The sequence below is a fragment of the Centropristis striata genome, chromosome 6 (genome assembly GCF_030273125.1).
Source record: "Centropristis striata isolate RG_2023a ecotype Rhode Island chromosome 6, C.striata_1.0, whole genome shotgun sequence".
In the NCBI taxonomy this organism is placed as follows: Eukaryota; Metazoa; Chordata; class Actinopteri; order Perciformes; family Serranidae; genus Centropristis; species Centropristis striata.
The window spans coordinates 28,937,030-28,957,041 of NC_081522.1; the positions used below are offsets into that span (position 1 = coordinate 28,937,030).

The 20,012-nt window shown below is 38.7% G+C and overlaps 1 protein-coding gene across 5 annotated transcripts in view; it reads right to left on the minus strand.

The window, feature by feature from the left end:
* Positions 1 to 14,850, minus strand: part of kiaa0513 (KIAA0513 ortholog) — a 35,846-nt gene extending 20,996 nt beyond the window's left edge. For 2 of the 5 annotated variants that reach the window (XM_059334697.1, XM_059334693.1), the window contains exons 1-2: positions 14,720 to 14,850; positions 1,373 to 1,973 (exon numbers count right to left, since the gene is read on the minus strand). In XM_059334697.1, coding sequence (XP_059190680.1) covers positions 1,373 to 1,779 — 407 coding nt within the window. In that variant the 5' untranslated portion in view covers positions 1,780 to 1,973; positions 14,720 to 14,850. Of the gene's footprint in view, positions 1 to 1,372; positions 1,974 to 2,700; positions 2,761 to 2,837; positions 3,391 to 14,361; positions 14,531 to 14,595; positions 14,615 to 14,719 lie in introns of those variants that run through there. The other 3 variants (XM_059334694.1, XM_059334696.1, XM_059334695.1) reach the window with 3 other exon arrangements.
* Positions 14,851 to 20,012: the final 5,162 nt, after the last annotated feature.

The following is a 20,012-nucleotide window of genomic DNA, read 5'->3' on the forward strand; positions in this document are numbered from 1 at the left end:
GGGAACATATTTGGAGCGAGGGGTGGATCTGCCTGAGGACCGTGGACATTGCACTGCTTCCCCATTGCCACGTTAGCGACATGTCAATCAAAGGTAGCCACGCCCCAAATCATACCCTGCTTAATCATGTACTGTCTTCTAAATGGGACCACTATTTACACAATTAAGATCATATTGTACTAGAGACGACTTGAAACTAGCAATTGAGACCATAATGTTGCCACGAGCATTTTTGCGTTTCTGAGATAATAAACCAAGTGAAAAGTCGTCTCATTTTGTATTGAGATAGGACCGGACTTATTTGTGTCAACCCCTGCTGGACTTTTGAAAGAATGCAGGCTGAAGGCGTTTCCACATTTGCTTTACTGCTCAGACTGTACATCTAACTTAAAACAACGATGTTGAGGGGACAGGGGACTTAAATATGGGTCTACTGGTTGAAAGTCCTGTGTGTTTTGTCAGTCAGAGATTCAGGTGTGTTTTGGTACATTAGTTGTAGCTAATGTAGCCTCAAGCCTAATCTAAATTGATTTATTATTTCATCGTTACATTGACCTACATGCATCAGACACACTTTTCATATGATCTTATGTCACACGAACATTTTTGTCCTGAAGTGGAAAACACATTTACAACTGATAACAGTGTTTCCTATATGATTTTTTTCAGCAGAGGGGTAAAGGGTTATTTATCATCTGGATGGTATGTGTATGTACATCTCAATCAGCAATTTCTAAGGTTTAAAAAATGACCATGAACATAAAAACAAGCTGTAGAACCAGTTTCCCACATCATTTTCTGAGACGTTGATGGCAGGACCCAAACAAAGTAGGGGGATCTGGGGGCATGGTCCTCCGGAGAAAACTTTGGCAGTAAAAGCCAAAATTTGGTGGCCTCTCGCACATTCTAAAGCCACTATTTCATCTTAATCATTGCATATTTTAATGAATCATTGTAAAAAAGAATAAGGGTTCTTCTGTTTTATTTAAGGCATCATATTTTGACAGTCTTGTAAATTCTGTGGAGGACTCTGTTAACACATCCATGTCCCTTATTTTGAAAGCTACATGTGTTTGCTTTTATTTTGAAGGCGGGTCTCACACGTTCTTTCCGTAACGCTTAGTAAATACATGCACCGAGAAAACAAGTGGAGGCTGACTGGCCGCAGCTACTAAATGAATATAGCGGAAACCCTGGATAATGTTGAGGTGAAAGTGGACGAAATCTATATTTTTTTCTAAGAGATGCCAAAGGGACTTTGCCAATAAAATATAGGGTCTTTTAGTCAACTTTGTCAATCATGTTGCTTTTGACTGGTGTGATGATTACATATACATACATATATAAACAAAAGAAAACAGTTCATGCTTACTTTCCATGAAACACCTTCTCCACATACGCCTTCATGAACTGCCTCCTTTCTACCGCCTCAGCCTCAGCGTCCTCTCCACTGTGCACGGACGAAGACGAAGACCTCCTCAGCTCCCACATATGTGAGGGAGGGTCCATGTCGTTTTCGCTGTCTGCCGACTCTGTAGCATCGCTGTCATTGTCTCCTTCCTCTTGGTCGTGGTGGTGGCGGTGGTGGTGGTGGTGTGGGTGCTTGGTTGGCGCCATTGGCTCTGGCAGTAAGGGCTGCTGGTGGACTCCCACAGAAGGCGCCTGCTCTGGTGAGAAAATGTCTGTATGGCCTTGGTGTTGGCCTCCATCAATGCTGAGAGCTGTGGCCTCTGAGGGCAGGTCAAAGTCTATTAAATTGTCCACTGCCACACCCTCCATTTTGGAAATAAGTCACTTCCTTTTAGCTCTGAAACAATGAGTAGAATGAGCTATTCTATGCTCTGCAGGGACATGAGGGTACTCATAGATGTGGTTGGTAGTTGGAGGTTTCAGCTGTTATTGGGTTTTAATTTTGCAGATCTTCCCAGCCCCCGAGGGTGCTGACATCAAGTGAACTCACGAGCCCAATGCATCTGTGAACAAAGGAAGCAGAAAATTAGCATTTTTTACATTGAGTTAAAAATTAATAGATCAACAAGACTAGGTCAAAACCAAGTACATGGCTGACCACATTTGGTGATTTTGTGTTACAGGAATAGTTAATGGTAGAGTCTTTGATTTGAATATTTTGGATACCAGTAGTTAGTATGCTTTTGTCCCTTTAATACAAACAAGTAATGATAATCTAACTTATATAATAAACCCCACGTCCATCATTTGCACATCTCATGGATCAAATAGGATTCTATTTTATTAAATTAATCAATCGGCTGTATGTGTGTTCTGAACGATACGTAACTGCATTGATTGATTAACGCCCAGTCCTATGGGATTGTTCGTCAGGCAGCAATAAACGACCCATATTTATATTTGAGACTGTCCTTCTCCACCCTCTAGTGATCCTCAGAATCATGAATGATGGCGAGGCATAGTATAAAACACTCACTACAGTGGAATAAATTAAATTAATCAATAAAAAAAATTAACATTGTTGATTTCTTCCCATGAAACTGACATGAAAACCATTCAGTAAATCTGTAAATTTCTGCTGCCAGTCAACCTGGTGAAGGCAGGTCGACTCAGCTGACTCAGCTGCACAGTGGACAGTGAGAGGCTGCCACCGTAGTGAGTGAGGGGAAACTTGTAAAGACAGACTATGGATAGAATAGAAGGTATACGTGCTGCTCACGTCTCGCTCACCTCTCATTCCCAAAGAAATAGCGCTTTTGCACCTCCTGGTGCTTGGACCCAAATTTTTACCTTTGAAATTAAATGAGTGAAGTAAAGGCACTGTCCTTATGAGGCCAATGACAATGTGTCTGAAAACAGGCACTTACTGCAAACGTAGAAGAGGACAGCGAACAAGCAGCTTCGAGCAGCCCACCAATCAGTCACATACAGACACGTGTGTATGGCTGACCTCCGGCAGTAAGCCAAAACATCTGTTAAGCTAAGAGTCTGAGAATTAAAAGCCAGGAGCTTACCAAATGTTTTCAAAGTCATCCCCGGGATAACAGGAATGTCAAATCATTCAATATTTTTCCAAAAATTTTGGTTCATAGCTGTGGATTGATCAGCTTACGGATATTGCAATCTCCACACCACATGGCCAAAAACATGACACACGTAAATCATCGCAAAAATGCACACATTAAGATTTCCTAAAGAGGAGAGAGGGAAAAGACCTAACACTTTGTTCAGTTTTCTCTGACACAGTGCTGTTAACTGCTGTTTGAACTTCAGTGTTAAATTTCAATTTGTCACTCAGCAGAGCAGGAAGTGTTCGGACCTGACAGCGTCCAGATAAATGTTCAATGTGTCCTTTCAACTGTCCCATCTCATTACAACGGATTGCGTGCCAGGATGTAGCTTGGAGGAAGGAGCTGTTTTATCATCATAAAATTCAAGTCTTCAAAAAAGTCGGGATGTTGTGAAAAAATTGTAAATAAAAACAAATAGATGATTTTCAAATACTTTTTGACTTATTTTCAATTGAAAACAGCACAAAGACAAGAATGTTAGAAGTGATTAAAATTTGTTCTTTGTGTTTTATTAACATTTTACTATTACAATTAGCTATTTAAGTTATTATTAATGTCACTGGTTATTGTTCTAACCCCATAGTTGATAGTCAGACTTAACAGAGCTTTTTCACACTGGACATTTTGACATTATTTTCATAATCTCACCTAATCCCACCCGCCTGGTTGATGTCATTGACAGCTGTTTCCCCAGCGTAAAAACAACCAGACAGAAAAAAAATTAATAAATTGATTTTTTGAGTTATTTTCCGGGCCAAAATGCCAAATATTTGATCCATTGGATATTTTGCTTTTTATTGCTTTGCTTGGATATTTAAGTTAAGACTGTTTATTTACTGATATTGTATAGATCAAAACTTGATTTATCATTTAATTTTTAAAAAAGTATAATATATATATATATATATATATATACATTTTATTAATAATAATAATAATAATAATAATAATAATAATAATAAAAGGTAAACTGATTGATAATTAAAATAATCCTTAGGCCCATTTGAATCACTAATAAAAATCAGTAATGTGGGCAGTGATTCAAATGTCGGGTTCTACGTTTCTTACTTAAAAAAAATGAAAATGTCTTCTGTGAATAAGTGCAATATAGATGATGTCAATGCATAACAACCCCCAAACAAAAACAAACGTCGCATAGCATATGCATAAATAACAAATAATAAAGCAAAGTGTGGACACTAAGCCAACAAAAAGACATGAGTAATATGGGCATATAAAGGCAATACACCTGTCAACACCACTGACTCAATAATACACATAAAATGCATTATTTACTGTTGTTGCTGACCAGTGTAGATATTCAGCTATAAATAATGTGAGCTAAGCAGAGCAGGTTTTGTGGCCTGGCATAAAAAACAACTTCCTCATAGAACACTTTTTTGTTTCCTTGAAGGTTGCTAGCAATACAACCTCAGGAGCTCTATTCATTTATACTAAGTCATGAGACTATCGCATATCAGTTTCCAGTTGACACAGAAAAACACAGAAGGAAAAGGGAGGAGATGATTGCTTGTGTCTCCCATGAAATCTCATATGACTACTGAAACAACTAGTTCTTTTTTTTATTCATGAGCCAACACTGATATAATGCAGATAACAGGAAGTTGAAATCATTGATTGAAAACCACAAAGACAGGAAACTCAAATCTTAAACTTCCTATCTGATCAGAAACTGCCAACTGCACTGTTAGCTCAAACAGCACTGCTCTGATTATATATATATATATATATATATATATATATATATATATATAACTAGGGCTGGGAGGTATATCGGTATTACAAGTTATACCGATATATTTTAGAGAGAGATTTGTAGTTGAGACAATACCGCCATACCGATATATAGTATCTTTTGATGTTGCCTTAACTTATGACCACTATTTGTTTGCTCCTCTCTGCACACTAGCAAGAGCTAGTTCCTAAGAAACAAAAAAAATGGTTGTGTAGTTTGGAGGTATTTTGGATTGCAGATGAAGAGCATCTGAATCTGATGAAATTGCTTTAAAAGGTGGAAGGTTTTGAATTTGATGAAGTCTTTCAATAAAACAGGTTGATGATGATTTCTTGTGGCATTGAGTTAAAACTAAACACTTTGCAAGTTCTGTTTAAAATACCAATATATATCGTATATCGCCATTCCTCCTAAAAATACTGGGATATGAGTTTTGGTCCATATTGCCCAGCCCTATATATAACCCTGATACCAAAAAAGTAAAGACACTGTAAGAAACATAATTTTAAAAAACCTATCAGAAAGCATAAAATTCAGAATGAGTGTATATATTTCCATATTTGAAAATTAAATGTATTCCCTTCATGCTGCATTCAATTGAATAAAGGTAGAAAAGGATTGGCAAACCATACATTGCATACTGTTTTCACAGCGTCCCAACTATTTTGGAACTTGGTTTGTATATCATCCACTCATAGCACAGTCACAAACTGCTGACTACCACACAGGGCTTCCCAGGACTTATACACACACACACACACACACACACACACACACACAGATTCTGCACTCTGTCCTTGAGGTAAGCTGGTTTAGCTCCTCCATCAATGCACACACACACACACACACACACACACACACACACACACACACACACACACACACACACACACACACACACACACACACACACACACACACACACACACACACACACACACACACACACACACGGAGCCCTGGGCCTGGTTTATGTTTGAGCTGCAGCTTTGAAGAGGGTCATAAAATAAAGCTGCACAGTTATGACCAAAACGTAAACCATAATTATTGAGATCACGATTATTCACTGATTTTAGGGATAATATATTTTTTTGCGCTTTTCCACATTTTAGGCAAGGCAAGTTTATTTGTATAGCACCTTTCAACAATAGGGCAATTCAAAGTGCTTTACACAAAACATTCAAAGCAGAAAGAGACATATATAAAATAACATTCAAATATACAAATTTATGACTGAAAATGTGCAGATAAATTATTTAAGAAAAATATAAAAGTACATTCAAATATTACATTTTAAAATTGAAAGACAGCCGATAAAATATTTTTAAAAAACATCAAATATTAAAGGAATAGAAGTTACAGTGCAGTATTACTAAAAGGCAGTGGCAAACAGAAAAGTTTTCAGTCTTGATTTAAAAGAGCTGAGAGTTGCAGCAGAGCGCTGCTTTCACGTTCATGGTACTGCAGTTTACTGGAGTTCTTTCATGTGGTTGATTTGTTTTGAGGGACTAGCTCTTCGTCCTTTGGCGCCAGACATTTGATGGGATTCAACGTTTGACTAATGTGTAATAAATGTAGTTTATAAAATTAGATTTACTATATTTAGTGGCCAATTCACAACTTTGTGTCATTGTGGAAGAAAGTTCTTCAGCCACAACAATCAGGCTTTAGACCTGCTCCTAGTACAATAATAGAATGGTCTCCTCTCAAAAAATGACCTCATAGGTCGTTTGGACAGGCAGCAAAAAATTTACCCATATTTATGTTTTAGACTCCTTCCCCACCATCTAGGGGCTGTAATAATTATGAATGATGTAGAGTATAAAACAGAGAAGTTGCACGGGTGGGAGGGATGGTGGAAGGGTGGAACAGACCCCGGACTTTCACCCAGGAGAACAGCATTCGTGTCCCATGTGAAAATAAGAGTAACCGATGGGATAAATCACTTTTACTGATTTAGAGGGTCGCCCGTTCGACTCCTGCCTGCGGCTCTTCTGAATGGAGTTTGCATGTTCTCCCTGTATCAGCATGGGTTCTCACCGGGTACTCCGGCTTCCTACCACAGTCCTTCCTACAACTTAGGTGTAATTGGTGACTCTAATTTTCCATAGGTGTGTATGAGAGCTTGGTTGTCTGTCTCTATGTGTCAGCTCTGTGATAGTCTTGCCACCTGTTCAGGGTGTAGCCCTCTCTCGCCCAATGTCAGCTGGGATCGGCTCCGGTTAAGGATAACGAATGAATGAACAGTAGTGCTTCACTTCTGGCATTTATGTACATTTATTTACTGTTTAAACTGTCGTTTATAAATGCCTTACCAGGAACTTTTTGCCCTAAACCTAGATCAGTGGTTTTGTAGCCTAAATTCAGTGAAACTGAATGAAAACCTGCTCTGTACTAGCACACCTGTATGGGTTGTTTTGACAAACACCCATATGGGTTGCTAAGGGTGGTATTAACAACTTATTCTGTCATTTAGGTTGGAGATCTTGTTGTACAATAACTGCTGCAAGTACTGTTGCTGATGAGGTACCTCCGTTGATTAAAAACAAAACAAAAAAACAATAACATTGCGCTGCACTCTTTGTAAACCTGTCCTAAACTGTTAATAGAAATATTTTGTTTATTAAATAAGCTGCTTTTTTTTTTTTTTTTTTTTACTGTTTTGGGTGTTTGCAGCTAACCCTATCTTTCTGGTAGAGTTCAGACGTTTACCACAGATGACATCATCAATACTAGGACCCATTATTTGCTCTAAACATAATATTTATTTTACAACTAAAAACATTGCAATGTCCAATTTAGGCTGAATAATAACATCTTGTTCATCATTGGCTCTACTGCAAACCAGGCCCTCTCTGCTCTGCTTTTTCTGTTTTTCATGACATAGGACCTCATTTTGGAAATATTTTCTCACTGAGCTTCTTATTTTGAGCAAGAGTGTCCTACATGAACACACTAGTTCCTGAGTACAAACAGTTTCGGTTATGCAACATGACAGATTTCTGTATTTGTGCTTTGCTTTTGCTTTTTGTGCTCCTCTCACTGGCTTAAAGTGGGTGGGGCTCAGTTGGGAGGGGGTGATCTGAATCTGAAGACAGTTGGTGGGTTGTTTTGTCTCTGTCACACAAATGTGGTCAAATTGCACCCACACAGTCCTGATTAAGCAGCTTATCTGGGTTTGAGTGTTAACCTTACAATATTTTTAACTTTGGTGGTTGTTGATTTAGTCATGAATATCAACCTTATAGGCTATATAGACGGCTAAGATTTTAAGTGTTTTCAGGGGCTTTATATTGTGTTTTTAAAACCCAAAAAAGACAGAATGTATTAATTTATGTATGTGTCCTTGAACTGAACTGTCTTTTAATTGCACAGAATGCTGTCATTTTCTTATTACACTGCCTTGGAATTTCTACACCAAAATTACTTTTATCTGTTGATTTTTAATTTGCCTTTGTAAAGCACTTTGTAACATGTGTTTTGAAAAGTGCTCCATGAATAAAGATTATTATTATTACTCCAAACTCCCTTTCGGCCACTTGTTTCTGCAATCTCATTCTTTTGCTCTTCACCCAACGCTCTTGGCCATAGATGAGGGTTGAAACATAGGCTACGTTTACGCGAGGACGGTCTGAACAGAAGACGCAAAAGTGGCGTCGCGTCTTCACTTTTCCTCGTTCCTCGTTTAGACGAGCATTTTCGGGAGGAAATCTGCGTGCATACGGTGACGCAAAAGTTTGTGAAATTCGATTGTATGCATGCCAGGCGGCATCACTTAAAGCGATAAGAGCATCTTTGGGCATGCAGAAGTTTTCGCGCCACGCATTTCCATCAGCTACTCCTTCCACAAAGTTATCCACCATCCACTAGATCTCCCAGGTCTCGTTCACAGCCGTCTGGCTCGCCTCCGACGAATTGCTGCATCCAAAATGTGATAGAGGTAATTACAGATCCTTCTCTGTTCACTAATATTAACTCTACATATCCTGTACATTTGGTGGAAAGACTCCTGTAAGTTTATTAGAGCTGCCAGAGCAGCTTGAAGGGCCAACGGATGGAAATAATCCCACGTTTGTTTATTTTCCTGTACTGGAGCAAGTATGTGACGTAAACACATACGTGACGTGAGCAGATCTGAGCAGAGTTTTGCGTCTTGGCACTGTAGACGGACACGCTACGGCGGAGCGTATTTAACTTTTCCACTTTGGAAGGTGGTTTCAGATTTTTGCGTCTTTAAGCCCCCAAAACGCCGTCACCGTCTAAACGAAAGGCACTTCCAATAAAATATTTTGTCGTTTTTACCCGCAAGCGTCCTCGTGTAAACGAGGCCATAGATGGATTGGTAAATCCAGAGCATCTTAACCACAAAGATTCTGTACAATGCCTGCATCACTGCTGACGCCAAACCAAACTGCCTGTCCATCTCACACTATGTTCTACACTCACTTGTGAACGAGAATATGAGATATTTGAACTCTTTTGTTGGCAGTTCAACATGTATTCTGTATTATGTTTATATTCTGCATGATAAAGCTAGTACCACTACCTTTAAACCATTGGATGCAAATTACCATAGTGAAATTCAATTAATTACTCAAGACAGCTGTCACACACACCACCCTGTTATATAACAAAGTATGATGCTCATCACTCACATCTACAAGACATCAGCATATCCATGTTTTCATTTTTTTGTTCTCAGGTCTCACCTGTAACAGACATCTTAGCCTCGAGAAGACTTCCTGAATGAATAAATAAAGCCTTACAAAGTTTTTCATGTTAAATAGGCAAAGTGAGATCTCACCAGGGAAACTGAGCATATGGCTCACAGCTCAACAGTCTTACTGGCGATACTGGAGGTGTGAAATGTTGCCTGTCACGTATTGCCGGTCACAGCTTTTATCTTAAACCGAGCTGAGCGAGCAGCAGAGCCACTCAGTAAGTCATGATTCCCTGCTGACGATGGATGGCAGCGGTTCAATCACCTGCTGGCCAGTGACGCCATTTGGCCTGATTAATGTATACTGTCCTTCTGTCCTGCCATGGCCACGGCAAATGCACACACACACACACGCAAACACTTAAACACACGGGCACATAAATGCTGGGGGGACTCACTAAATCAGCAATCCTTCACTCAGACCGCAAATGCTGCAGTATTTCTGCTTCCATGTGCAAGAAGGGGAGCCCCCACTAAACACCCCTCCTCCGGTTCACACAAACACACAGTGACAACCCGCCCACGCACAGACCAAAGAGAGGTGCTTCTGTAATGATGGAAGACACTGAAAAGCTTGAGTGATTTGGTGCAGAGTATCTCTGCTTGTTGCAGCACAACAGCATCACAAGACTCGTCCTGCACCCTGGTCTCATCTTCAGTGTGTGCTGCACTTAGCATGATTCACACATGGAAGCCTGCAATGTTATGCAACGAGCCCCCAAGCCTGTCCCACCCCCAGGAAATACTATGCAGCACACTCATCCGCAAAAAAACATCAGTTGAGCAAGATAGGAGCGAGGCACTGTCACCCCTCAACACCCGTGGTGTTTTACAGTTCATCCATCTCTGTCATTCAGCGTTATGCGGCAAATGCAAAGCAATAAATCAGCTTTTCTTTCATGACAGATACAGTATTATAGAATATCAATTCAGCATTGGGGCAAGGTGCTTTCAAAGTCCCCTTCTCAGGCCACCGGTCCATTACCCAAAGTGCACTCTCAAGGATTCCTGAACAAAGCTCAGCCTGATAGAGGTGGGAACTAATACCCGACTGGGGACTTCCCTGACCCACAATCCTTTGGCTTCTTTGTGTAACTTGAGAGGGTAAGTTCTTCCATTATTGTGTCTACTGGGATGTCTCAGCCACCAAAACAAAAACAGTGACTACATTCTTTGTCTTGCCACTTTTGGTACTTTGAATCTGTTCAAAGGCCTTGATACAAGGCTGTTTCCTCCTGGCCCCTAGTGCTTTCATGTAGGGGTGGGCGATATGGGCAAAAAAAAAATCTTGATTTTTTTTTTTTTTTAATGTCTTGATTTTTTTTTCTTTCTTTCCGATAACGATTATCTGACGATACCCTTTAAAATGTGATTTCTTTGCCAAACTTAAGCATTAAAGAGACTCCCAGTTACACTTCCACATAGAGACATTAAATGGGTAAACATTCAGGTTCTCTGTCCTGAGGTAAACTGTGCAGCATACAAGCATGAGCAAATAAGTGGCACATTATTATATATTATTTATTAATATTGTTAACAAACATTGATGCACCTCTCCTCTACCATCTATGCGTCTCTCGTTTGTTTCCTTTTTGAGATATTATAAATACACAATAAAGTAAAATTGCACATCGCCAAAACTATGTTAACGATATTATCGTAGACAATATATATCGCCCACCTCTACTTTCATGTGGGATTTTCAATTTGACTTTCTTGTAAATGGTTTTCATATTGAAAACCGACAACGTGGCCCATATAGTACATTTTAAAGATGCAATGAAAACACACCATTTTATGTGGATTTTGCGCCAATATGAGTATGAAAAGGCACTCAGAAGGCTACTTTCTTACTATAATATATAGTAAGAAAGTAATATAGTATTCTTTAATACAAATGATTGTATTAAAGAATATTCAACATTATACATTAAAGATATAAAGTATTTACTCTCAATCAATTCTAGAAAATTATACATAAGAAAAAGAAGAATAAAAAAAATTAAAAAGCTAAATAAATATATAATAAATGTATGTTCAGTATCAGTAAATTGTTTAGTTGTTCAGTCATTTAAATAAATAATGAATACACATAGTATTATTTTCTGCATTATATTAAATTTCAACTACCTTATATATGTTGTTTCTATAACAATGCATCACATTTTTTAAGCTGAAAATAAAGTTAGAATTAGCAGAGTAAAATTAACAAAAGGTTATGTATTCGGTTGTTTCGTACAAGTTGCGTCTTATTTTGATAGATTTACACAATGGTTCTATTGCTATGGTATCATTGAATTCACTAAAGAATAGACTTTTTCACAGAAGACATGTCCGAATTATGGCTAAATTTCATGTGGCTGCTTCAGTTTTAGGGTTCCGAAATTGTTCATGCTCATTCAGACTCAAAGTCAAACATCTATGTCTAGACGTTGTTTGAAAGGCTTACTGTGTGTTCCAATACTCATACTCCCATACTATTTAGTATGCTAGAACAATATTTAATATGTCCTACATCCAGTGGCAATTTGCAGTATGCAAGCCAGCATGCTTTCTGGCTATTCTTACCCAATTTCCTCTGCATAGGATCTACACATGAGCTAAAAGGTATATGTTGTCCAAATTGTATGTCCCAATTGTATGCATACTGCATGCAACAGTACATACTTTGTAAAGAAAGCTGTAGTACATTTTAAAGTATGAAAAAGAAGAGAAAAAAAGACTCGCCTGGGGGTTTGTTTACAAACTATCTCATCATATGACTGCACATGTTTCTTGACCTGCTGAGCTTCTTTTTTTAAGCGATGACATTATGTTAGCATAGCTCTTCAATTAACTTGTTAAGCATAATATCATTATTAGCGACAGGATTGGTGGCCAAAGCTATGAAAAATAAGACTAAGATTGTAATAAACCAGAATTATCCCTTAAATCCAGTGCCTTGGTAGGAGGTTATTTTCCACCAATGCCCTGAATCATATGAGTATCAGTCTCCAAACTGATAGCAGGAGAGCAGTGCTCCAGCTGAGATGGATCAGACTTTACAGACAGCAGGGAGTGAGGGAAGTATTCTAGGTGCAGGAATGTTGGCCCCAACCTCTTCTAGAGAAGCACTTCTAGGTGACCCATGAGCATAAGTAGGGCAGGGGCAGTAATAACTTAACCAGTTTCCATCACCAACTTTGACCTACTGCCCTCTGGCATAGCTTTGTATGACAGATGGAAATAACAAAGTCCCATTTTTACAAAACAGCTTAAAAACCTGAAAACCCAACATCTTGCCAAATGGTCATTTATTTACTGACACTTATAATGTAGCAAAAGATCTTCATAATTCAGTTATAAGTCAGTTTAGGTAGTAAACAGCAGCACAACGGTGTCAGAGTGTGATAGCTGATTGCATGACCTCACATCACACACTACAATAGATATGTGACAAGCAGAAGTGGCTGATGGCAGATAAGTTCGGTTGAGGTTGGCCAGTGTAACAGCTGAGGGGACTGCACGTATACAGATGATATCTGTTCACCACAGGCAGCACTTCCAACACAACAACACTAAATCTGTTTTCAGAGGAAAGGCTGGATTTCTAGAGACAGCAAAACAGTTGCACAGTTCACCCCATCATCATGTCAGTAAACATGCAAGTAATGCATGCATGGAGCATGGTGCACCTTATCCACCACTGCAATGGAATTAGCCTATACAAAATGTTTATATTAACATTAAGAGTGCAAAACTGAAAGTGCCATGGAGAGGTCAAAGGGGTCACTTTGTTCAATGCAAATACCATTACTTTACAGCGACAACCTAATATGCAACATAGTAGAACAAGAGTCTAGATAAATGCCTGCCTGTGCAATCCATGCTCATGTAGAAGCTAAGGTTAACAACAAACACAACAAAACAATGAAAGAAATGCTACAGAGTCCTGGTTAAAAGAGTGATGGATGCTATAATCCTAAAGAGGAAGTTCTCCTCTGTGTGCACGTTCAGATAACACCAAACACACTCTTTATCTGTCAACCCAAATAACTGGAAACCCCAGTAATATTTGGACAGGTTGGCCTTTCCTCCACTGGAAAATGTCTCCATGCAAACAAAATGGAACCAGATAAGTTGTGTATGTTGATTTGTGATTAATGTAGAAATCATGATTGTAACGGCTTCTGGCTACATACTTAATTCAGAGCTATCTCCTGTGTGTGCAATGTTCACTGTAATGTAGATGTTATATACTGTACTCAATCATTATGTACTTATTTATATAGGGCTATATAGCATGTTCTCTGCTATATGCTTGTGTACTCGCTATTTAACTAATGGAGAGAACGTTTAAAATTACATTTTTAAAAATCAGCTAATTTTAAAACTGCATTGTTTATCAGCCGATCAGTTGCATATCAATATATTTTCTTCCATGCTGGGTCCGGATATATGTAGCAGTATTATAAAGCAGCACTTCCGTTATAAAACAGAATTATTATTATTTGGCACAACTCGCTACAACCGGACAAGGTGCAAAGAAAAAGCTTGTTGAACTTACATGTGAACGAATTAGAAAAGTCTAAATTTCCTACAAATACGGTCCGTTTAGTGTATGACCTACGCAAATAAAAACGTCTCGATACAATTAACAAAACACTTTGTGTCATATTTCAGTTAATACAAACATTTCTAGATAAGCAAGGTCACCTTATATTGCACATTTAATGCAAGAGGTTTGGTTAACGCTATCTCCATAGAGGACAACCGAAGAATCAACAGTTAAAAAATCTGATAGAAACAGGAGCTTGGAATAAAATGTTGCACACCATAGCTTATTACTGAACACAAATGCTGACCTATGACTTCAAGTTGCCGGACTGGTCGCTTTTGACAGCTCCGAAAGGAAGCAACACTGAATAAACACAGCAAAAGGCTGACGTTTCCTGTAATGTAAGCGCTGGCATTTTCAGGCAAACTGGGATACATCACGTCAGTCACGGAGGTGTGCCTGCACCTGAAGCCAAATACACATCAAAACAACTCCAATGACACGATAAAGGGCAAAACATCACGAGAAGAAGAGAATTAACCTTCCGCTGAGACTCTACTACCATTCATACAAACTGCGAAGCTATGCAAACATGGCGTTAACGAGTCGCTCGAAGGTGTCAAATGATATAATGTGATGGCAGCAAAAGTAACAGCTGTACGTACATGAAACGTCCCTTGCTGGCAGTCGAAGAGGAGCTGCTCCTCACTGGTTTATGTGCGTCGTTTTTATTGCTAAAAACTGTGGTCTTGAGGAGGAAAGGCGCAAGCGCAAAAACAGGCGAACACGATGAGGGGGAACCCAATGACGTCGACAAGCAGCTCAGCCAATGAGCGGTGGTGCTGCGGAATATTACCGTATAGCATAGAGACAGAGCGCATGTAAGCCCCGCCCCAATGAAAACAATGTATTGCTCTCCATTGACTTTGTATTGAAAGAAGGTGCCTCCTTATTAATTTCGCCTTCTAGCAAGCAAAAAAAAAAAACCTAAATGTTGCTGTGTGGTGAAATACACTATTACCAGCAACCAAACCGAAAAACACTGCCCCTGTGAAGAAGCCCTTGGCCCCTGCTGTGACTCCTGTGTCAAATTTATTATAAAATGATTAATTTATAACGATGAACAACGGAACAATTCTTACCTATTTTTTGTTCAAACAATATCTCATTATACACAAAAGGAACCGATAATGTGTACTTTGTATTACAGTTTAATTGTGCAATAAAACCTGTCTATATATATACAGTACATATGTACACTACAGGCCAAAAGTTTGGAAGCAACTTAAATTTTCTGTTCACAATGGCTTTCTTAAACACCAGTATGGATTCTTTGGATTTTTGGATGTGTTTACAGCGTGATCATACTTTACCTTTATTGAATTGAACCATTTTCCTCAATTTACCTTTAGGTATACATTGATGTTACCAGACCATTGCTGAATAAAAGTTAACAAAAGAAAAGAAGGGCTTAGTTTTAGGGTTGAGAAGATTTGGAAGAGTCACAACTTCAGTGCAAAAGTTAAAATAAAATAAAAATCACAGCTTGCATTATTCACTTTAGCTCTTTGGCTTTTGAGAGATTGGATACAAAAATCCCAATAAATCTCAACTGTGTTCATATCTCTGACAAACTACCACAGAAATGGCTCAAATTGAAGCAGCTGAGTAAATATATGAGTATATATATATATTATATATATATATATATATATATATATATATATATATATATATACTTAAATTAGATTTTTTAATGAACTAAAATAACGTTTTTGAATGCTTAAATATCATCTTTGCCATTTTGTAATGTGCCCCTCTGATTAAACACTGGCCCCTCCTGGGCCCCCACAGTAAAATTGGTCTAGAAACTCCACTGCTCCTGACACTCAACGTGCCTGTTGTAACACTGGCGGACTGAAGATGTTTGAGGGGCAGGGGAGAAATTAATAAAATGGGCACCTTTTATATGTGATGGGGCACCAGCACCACTGAAAAGGGCACTCTGGAGGGCATGTCATCATGTTTTATCCATCTACCACAGAGGCATCCAAATGGACCTGCACTTGTATAGCACTTTTCTAGTCTTTGCGACCACTCAAAGTGCTTTACACTACAGACAGCGCTCATTCACCCATTCACACTCACATTCATACTGGTGGCAGAGGCTACCCTAAATGGTGCCACCTGCCACCATTTGGAATTCATTCATACACTGATGATCAGTATCTTGTGTTTCATCCTCTTCCTGTCTAGAAAACCATGTATGTCCAAAAGGAGATAAGGAATGTGTGGCTTAATGTTGACAAAATTCTACTATTTCGTAAGATTTTACTTGTACTCTAACGTAAATTTTAAGCCAGCAAATACGTTTGGTCAATAGTGCAAAATATACAAGGCCACCAACTCCATTTAGCAAAATATTTTATTACACAATATACAGAAGAGTGCAGATACCTTTTTCCTTCATTGAGCAATCTTCAAAGAAAATTAGAATACGACAGTGAGAGAAAGCAGAAAGTAGTAAAGGGACAATGAAGCTTCGTGAACCATTTGCTTTACTTTTTGACCCCACTAGATGGCGGTCTTAAAAAAAAGGCTTTAGCAATAGTAATTGAGCGTGTTTTCAGCCCTTTGTTGAACAAAGAGCGCCATCTAGTGGGCTCCGTAAATAAAGCTTTGCTGTCCCTTCACTAGTAGAAAGCATACACATGTAGAAAAATGCCCATTGTATTTTTCCCACTGGCTGCTTTTATGGCAAGTCAATTTTATAGGTGAACTATAATGTTAGCAGGCATGACCATGATCAGGTATTTAGACATCTTCTTGGTAGTGATGGATCTGGGCCTTGCTGTCACGACTGCCAGACACAAACGTCAGACCGGTCTGGTGACACACACACACACGCGCGCGCACACACACACACACACACACACACACACACACTTGTCATTAGATTAGATAAGGGTGAAATATAAATTATTCAGCTCTCTTGCGTACCCCTCACTGTTTAGCAGAATATATTACATATCTTACAGGGTCAGTGTCTAAATACATATTGACCCTACTGTATCTTAAAACATCTTCCAACTATTTACGTGGCATTAGCTTTATGTTTAGTTGGTCTTCTCCCAGGTCTGTTTCACTGGTCAGCTCTACAGCAGGAATTAACCACCAAATGCTGTTAATCTTATCACTATTATTGATCCACTAGCAAATGACATGTGTAAAGACTGATTTAACCAAGGAGGCAACCAAGGTAGAACCTTGCTAGTTAGATAACAAGCCAGCCATGTTATGTAGTAAAGCAGGCTAATTGGTGGGAATACTGGGAAGGGGAAAATATTTGACTCTGAGTGACATAATGGTGCCATCTGCTGGTGATAAAATGGTTCAGCAGCCCTTACTGTTGTGAATTATTCAACCTGTGTCCAAGGGAAGTGAAAAAGGTTTGGATCACTTGATCAGACTCGCCATTTTAAGGTGTGAGAGCTGGAAAACTCACGTTTGGAATTTATTAAGTGGAGACGTGAAGAAGCTTTACGTTGGTGAGTCCTGCTATTGAAAATAACCAATTTTAAAATGGCTGAGAAAATTGCTCTAGTTGAAAGTTTCCTGAGCTGCAACATGTGTTCAGAGACTTTCAGAGATCCTGTGTCTCTGAGCTGCAACCAGAGCTTCTGTTCAAGCTGCCTGCAAACATTCTGGGAACAAACTAAAAGCAAAAACTGTCCGATTTGTAGAAGAAAATCCTCAAAAGATCTTGTAGTGAACTTTGTTTTGAAGGAACTGGCTGACTCCTTTGCTGAGAGACAGAAATCTGGATCATCTGTGACAGAAAACACAGAAAAAAAGCTGGAGGTGGTGTGTAGGAAACATAAAAAAGAGACTAAACTGTTTTGTAAGGATGAAGACAGAGCTGTGTGTCCTGTCTGTGAGTTTTCTCTCCACCTGAGTCATAAAGTGGTTCCTATAGAACAAGCAGTCAGTGACCTGAAGGACCAGCTGAAATCTGACTTAAAAACTCTGCAGGACAAGAGAGACAAATATAAACAAATTGAGAAAACATACAATGAAATTACTGAACTGTCCAAAAAGCAGCTGTTGTCCTCAGAGAGACAGATCAGATCAGAGTTCAACAAGCTCCACCAGCTCCTGAAAGAGGAAGAGGAGTCCAGACTGGCAGCTCTGAGGGAGGAGGAGGAGCAGAAGGGGAAGACTATCAGCAGAGAGATGAAGAGGAGCAGATCTCCTCTCTGTCAGACAGTATGCTGTTGAAGAAGACCTGCAGAAACCCAACATGCTCTTCCTCAGCGGCTATAAACCCACTCAGACCAGAGCCAGAGTCCAGGGCTCACTGTCAGATCCACAGCTGATCTCAGGAGCGCTGATAGATGTGGCCAAACACGTGGGTAACCTGTCCTTCAGAGTCTGGGAGAAAATGAAGGAGAAAGTCCACTTCAGTCCTGTCATTCTGGACCCAAACACTGCTCACCACTGGCTCTATCTGTCTGAGGATCTGACCAGTTTCAGACGTGGAGACATAAAGCAGCAGCTTCCTGACAATCCAGAGAGATGTACTTACTATGCAGATGTTCTGGGCTCTGAAGGCTTCAGCTCAGGGAAACACAGCTGGGAGGTGGAGGTGGGGGATCATCCTGACTGGATTTTAGGTCTGGCTAAAGAGTCAGTTTACAGGAAGGGGGAGACATTTATTTAATAAAAATATGGAATCTGGTGTTTATTGCATGGTGATGGAAAATACACCAATGGAGCTGATCAGACTGTCAGAGTGAGAAAGAGGATCAGAGTCCAGCTGGACTATGACAGGGGGGAGGTGTCCTTCTACAACCCTGAAGACATGAGTCACATCTGCACTCTCAGAGACAATTTCACTGAGAAACTCTTCCCATATTTCAGTGTTGGAAAGGCTGGTGATGATAAAACTGCTGATATCAAAATCTGTTAAACTGATTTTTCTCTGTAATGTCTAGGAATGTTTGTTCAGACTTTATTCTGATGTCATCATCTATCTAGATCTCAATGGAATAATTTAAAGAAAAAGTTGTCAATATTAACTCAATACTCAAACATGATGAATCATTGTTTTAATAGTTTTGAAAGATCTTGACTGATCAAGTTTTTTGTTTTATTTTGTTTCCACAAATCTATAGAGATCTTGATTTTGATATTGGTTTTTTAATGGATGTTATCAGAATATTTGTTTGTTTTGTAAATATCCTGATTCCACTGATGCTGTTTTTTGGCTTTTGAGAAATAGATTTAGTGTTTAGGTTTTGCCAAGAAATGTTTAGCTACAAAACACTGAAACCGTATCAACATTAGAAGACAAACTTTATAAATTTGAATTATCCTGATTGACAGCATTTACTTATAAATCAAATATTTTAGTATATATATATATATCTTTTTATATTTTTTTTTTCTTAAATTATTCAGTTATAAATCTTTTTTGTTCTTTTTTTCATTCAGTCTTTAATTCTCACACTGCTTCTTTATACTGTAGGCCTATGCAATAGGCACTTGTAGTATACACATGGTGAATAACATGAATCATAAATGACAATGTCCAGTTTTTAAATTAACAAAACAGAAATGCCTGCAGTACAATTTAATTTGTTTCCTTAATCAAAATAATATATATTAATTAATTTAATATTTTAAAATGTTAATCACATGATGTGTAATTAAACCATCAGCAGTTTATTTTGTGTTTATGTATTTCCATTTTCTTTATATACATACTGTACACACATACCACAAATACTATTAGTACTGTATACACATACTACACCTACAATCCATACTGTACACACATACTATATGTACTGTACTCAACTACCACGCAAACTATACATACTGTACACACATACCACACAGACTATGCATACTGTACACACATATTATACATATGTTCACAAATACTACACATACCAT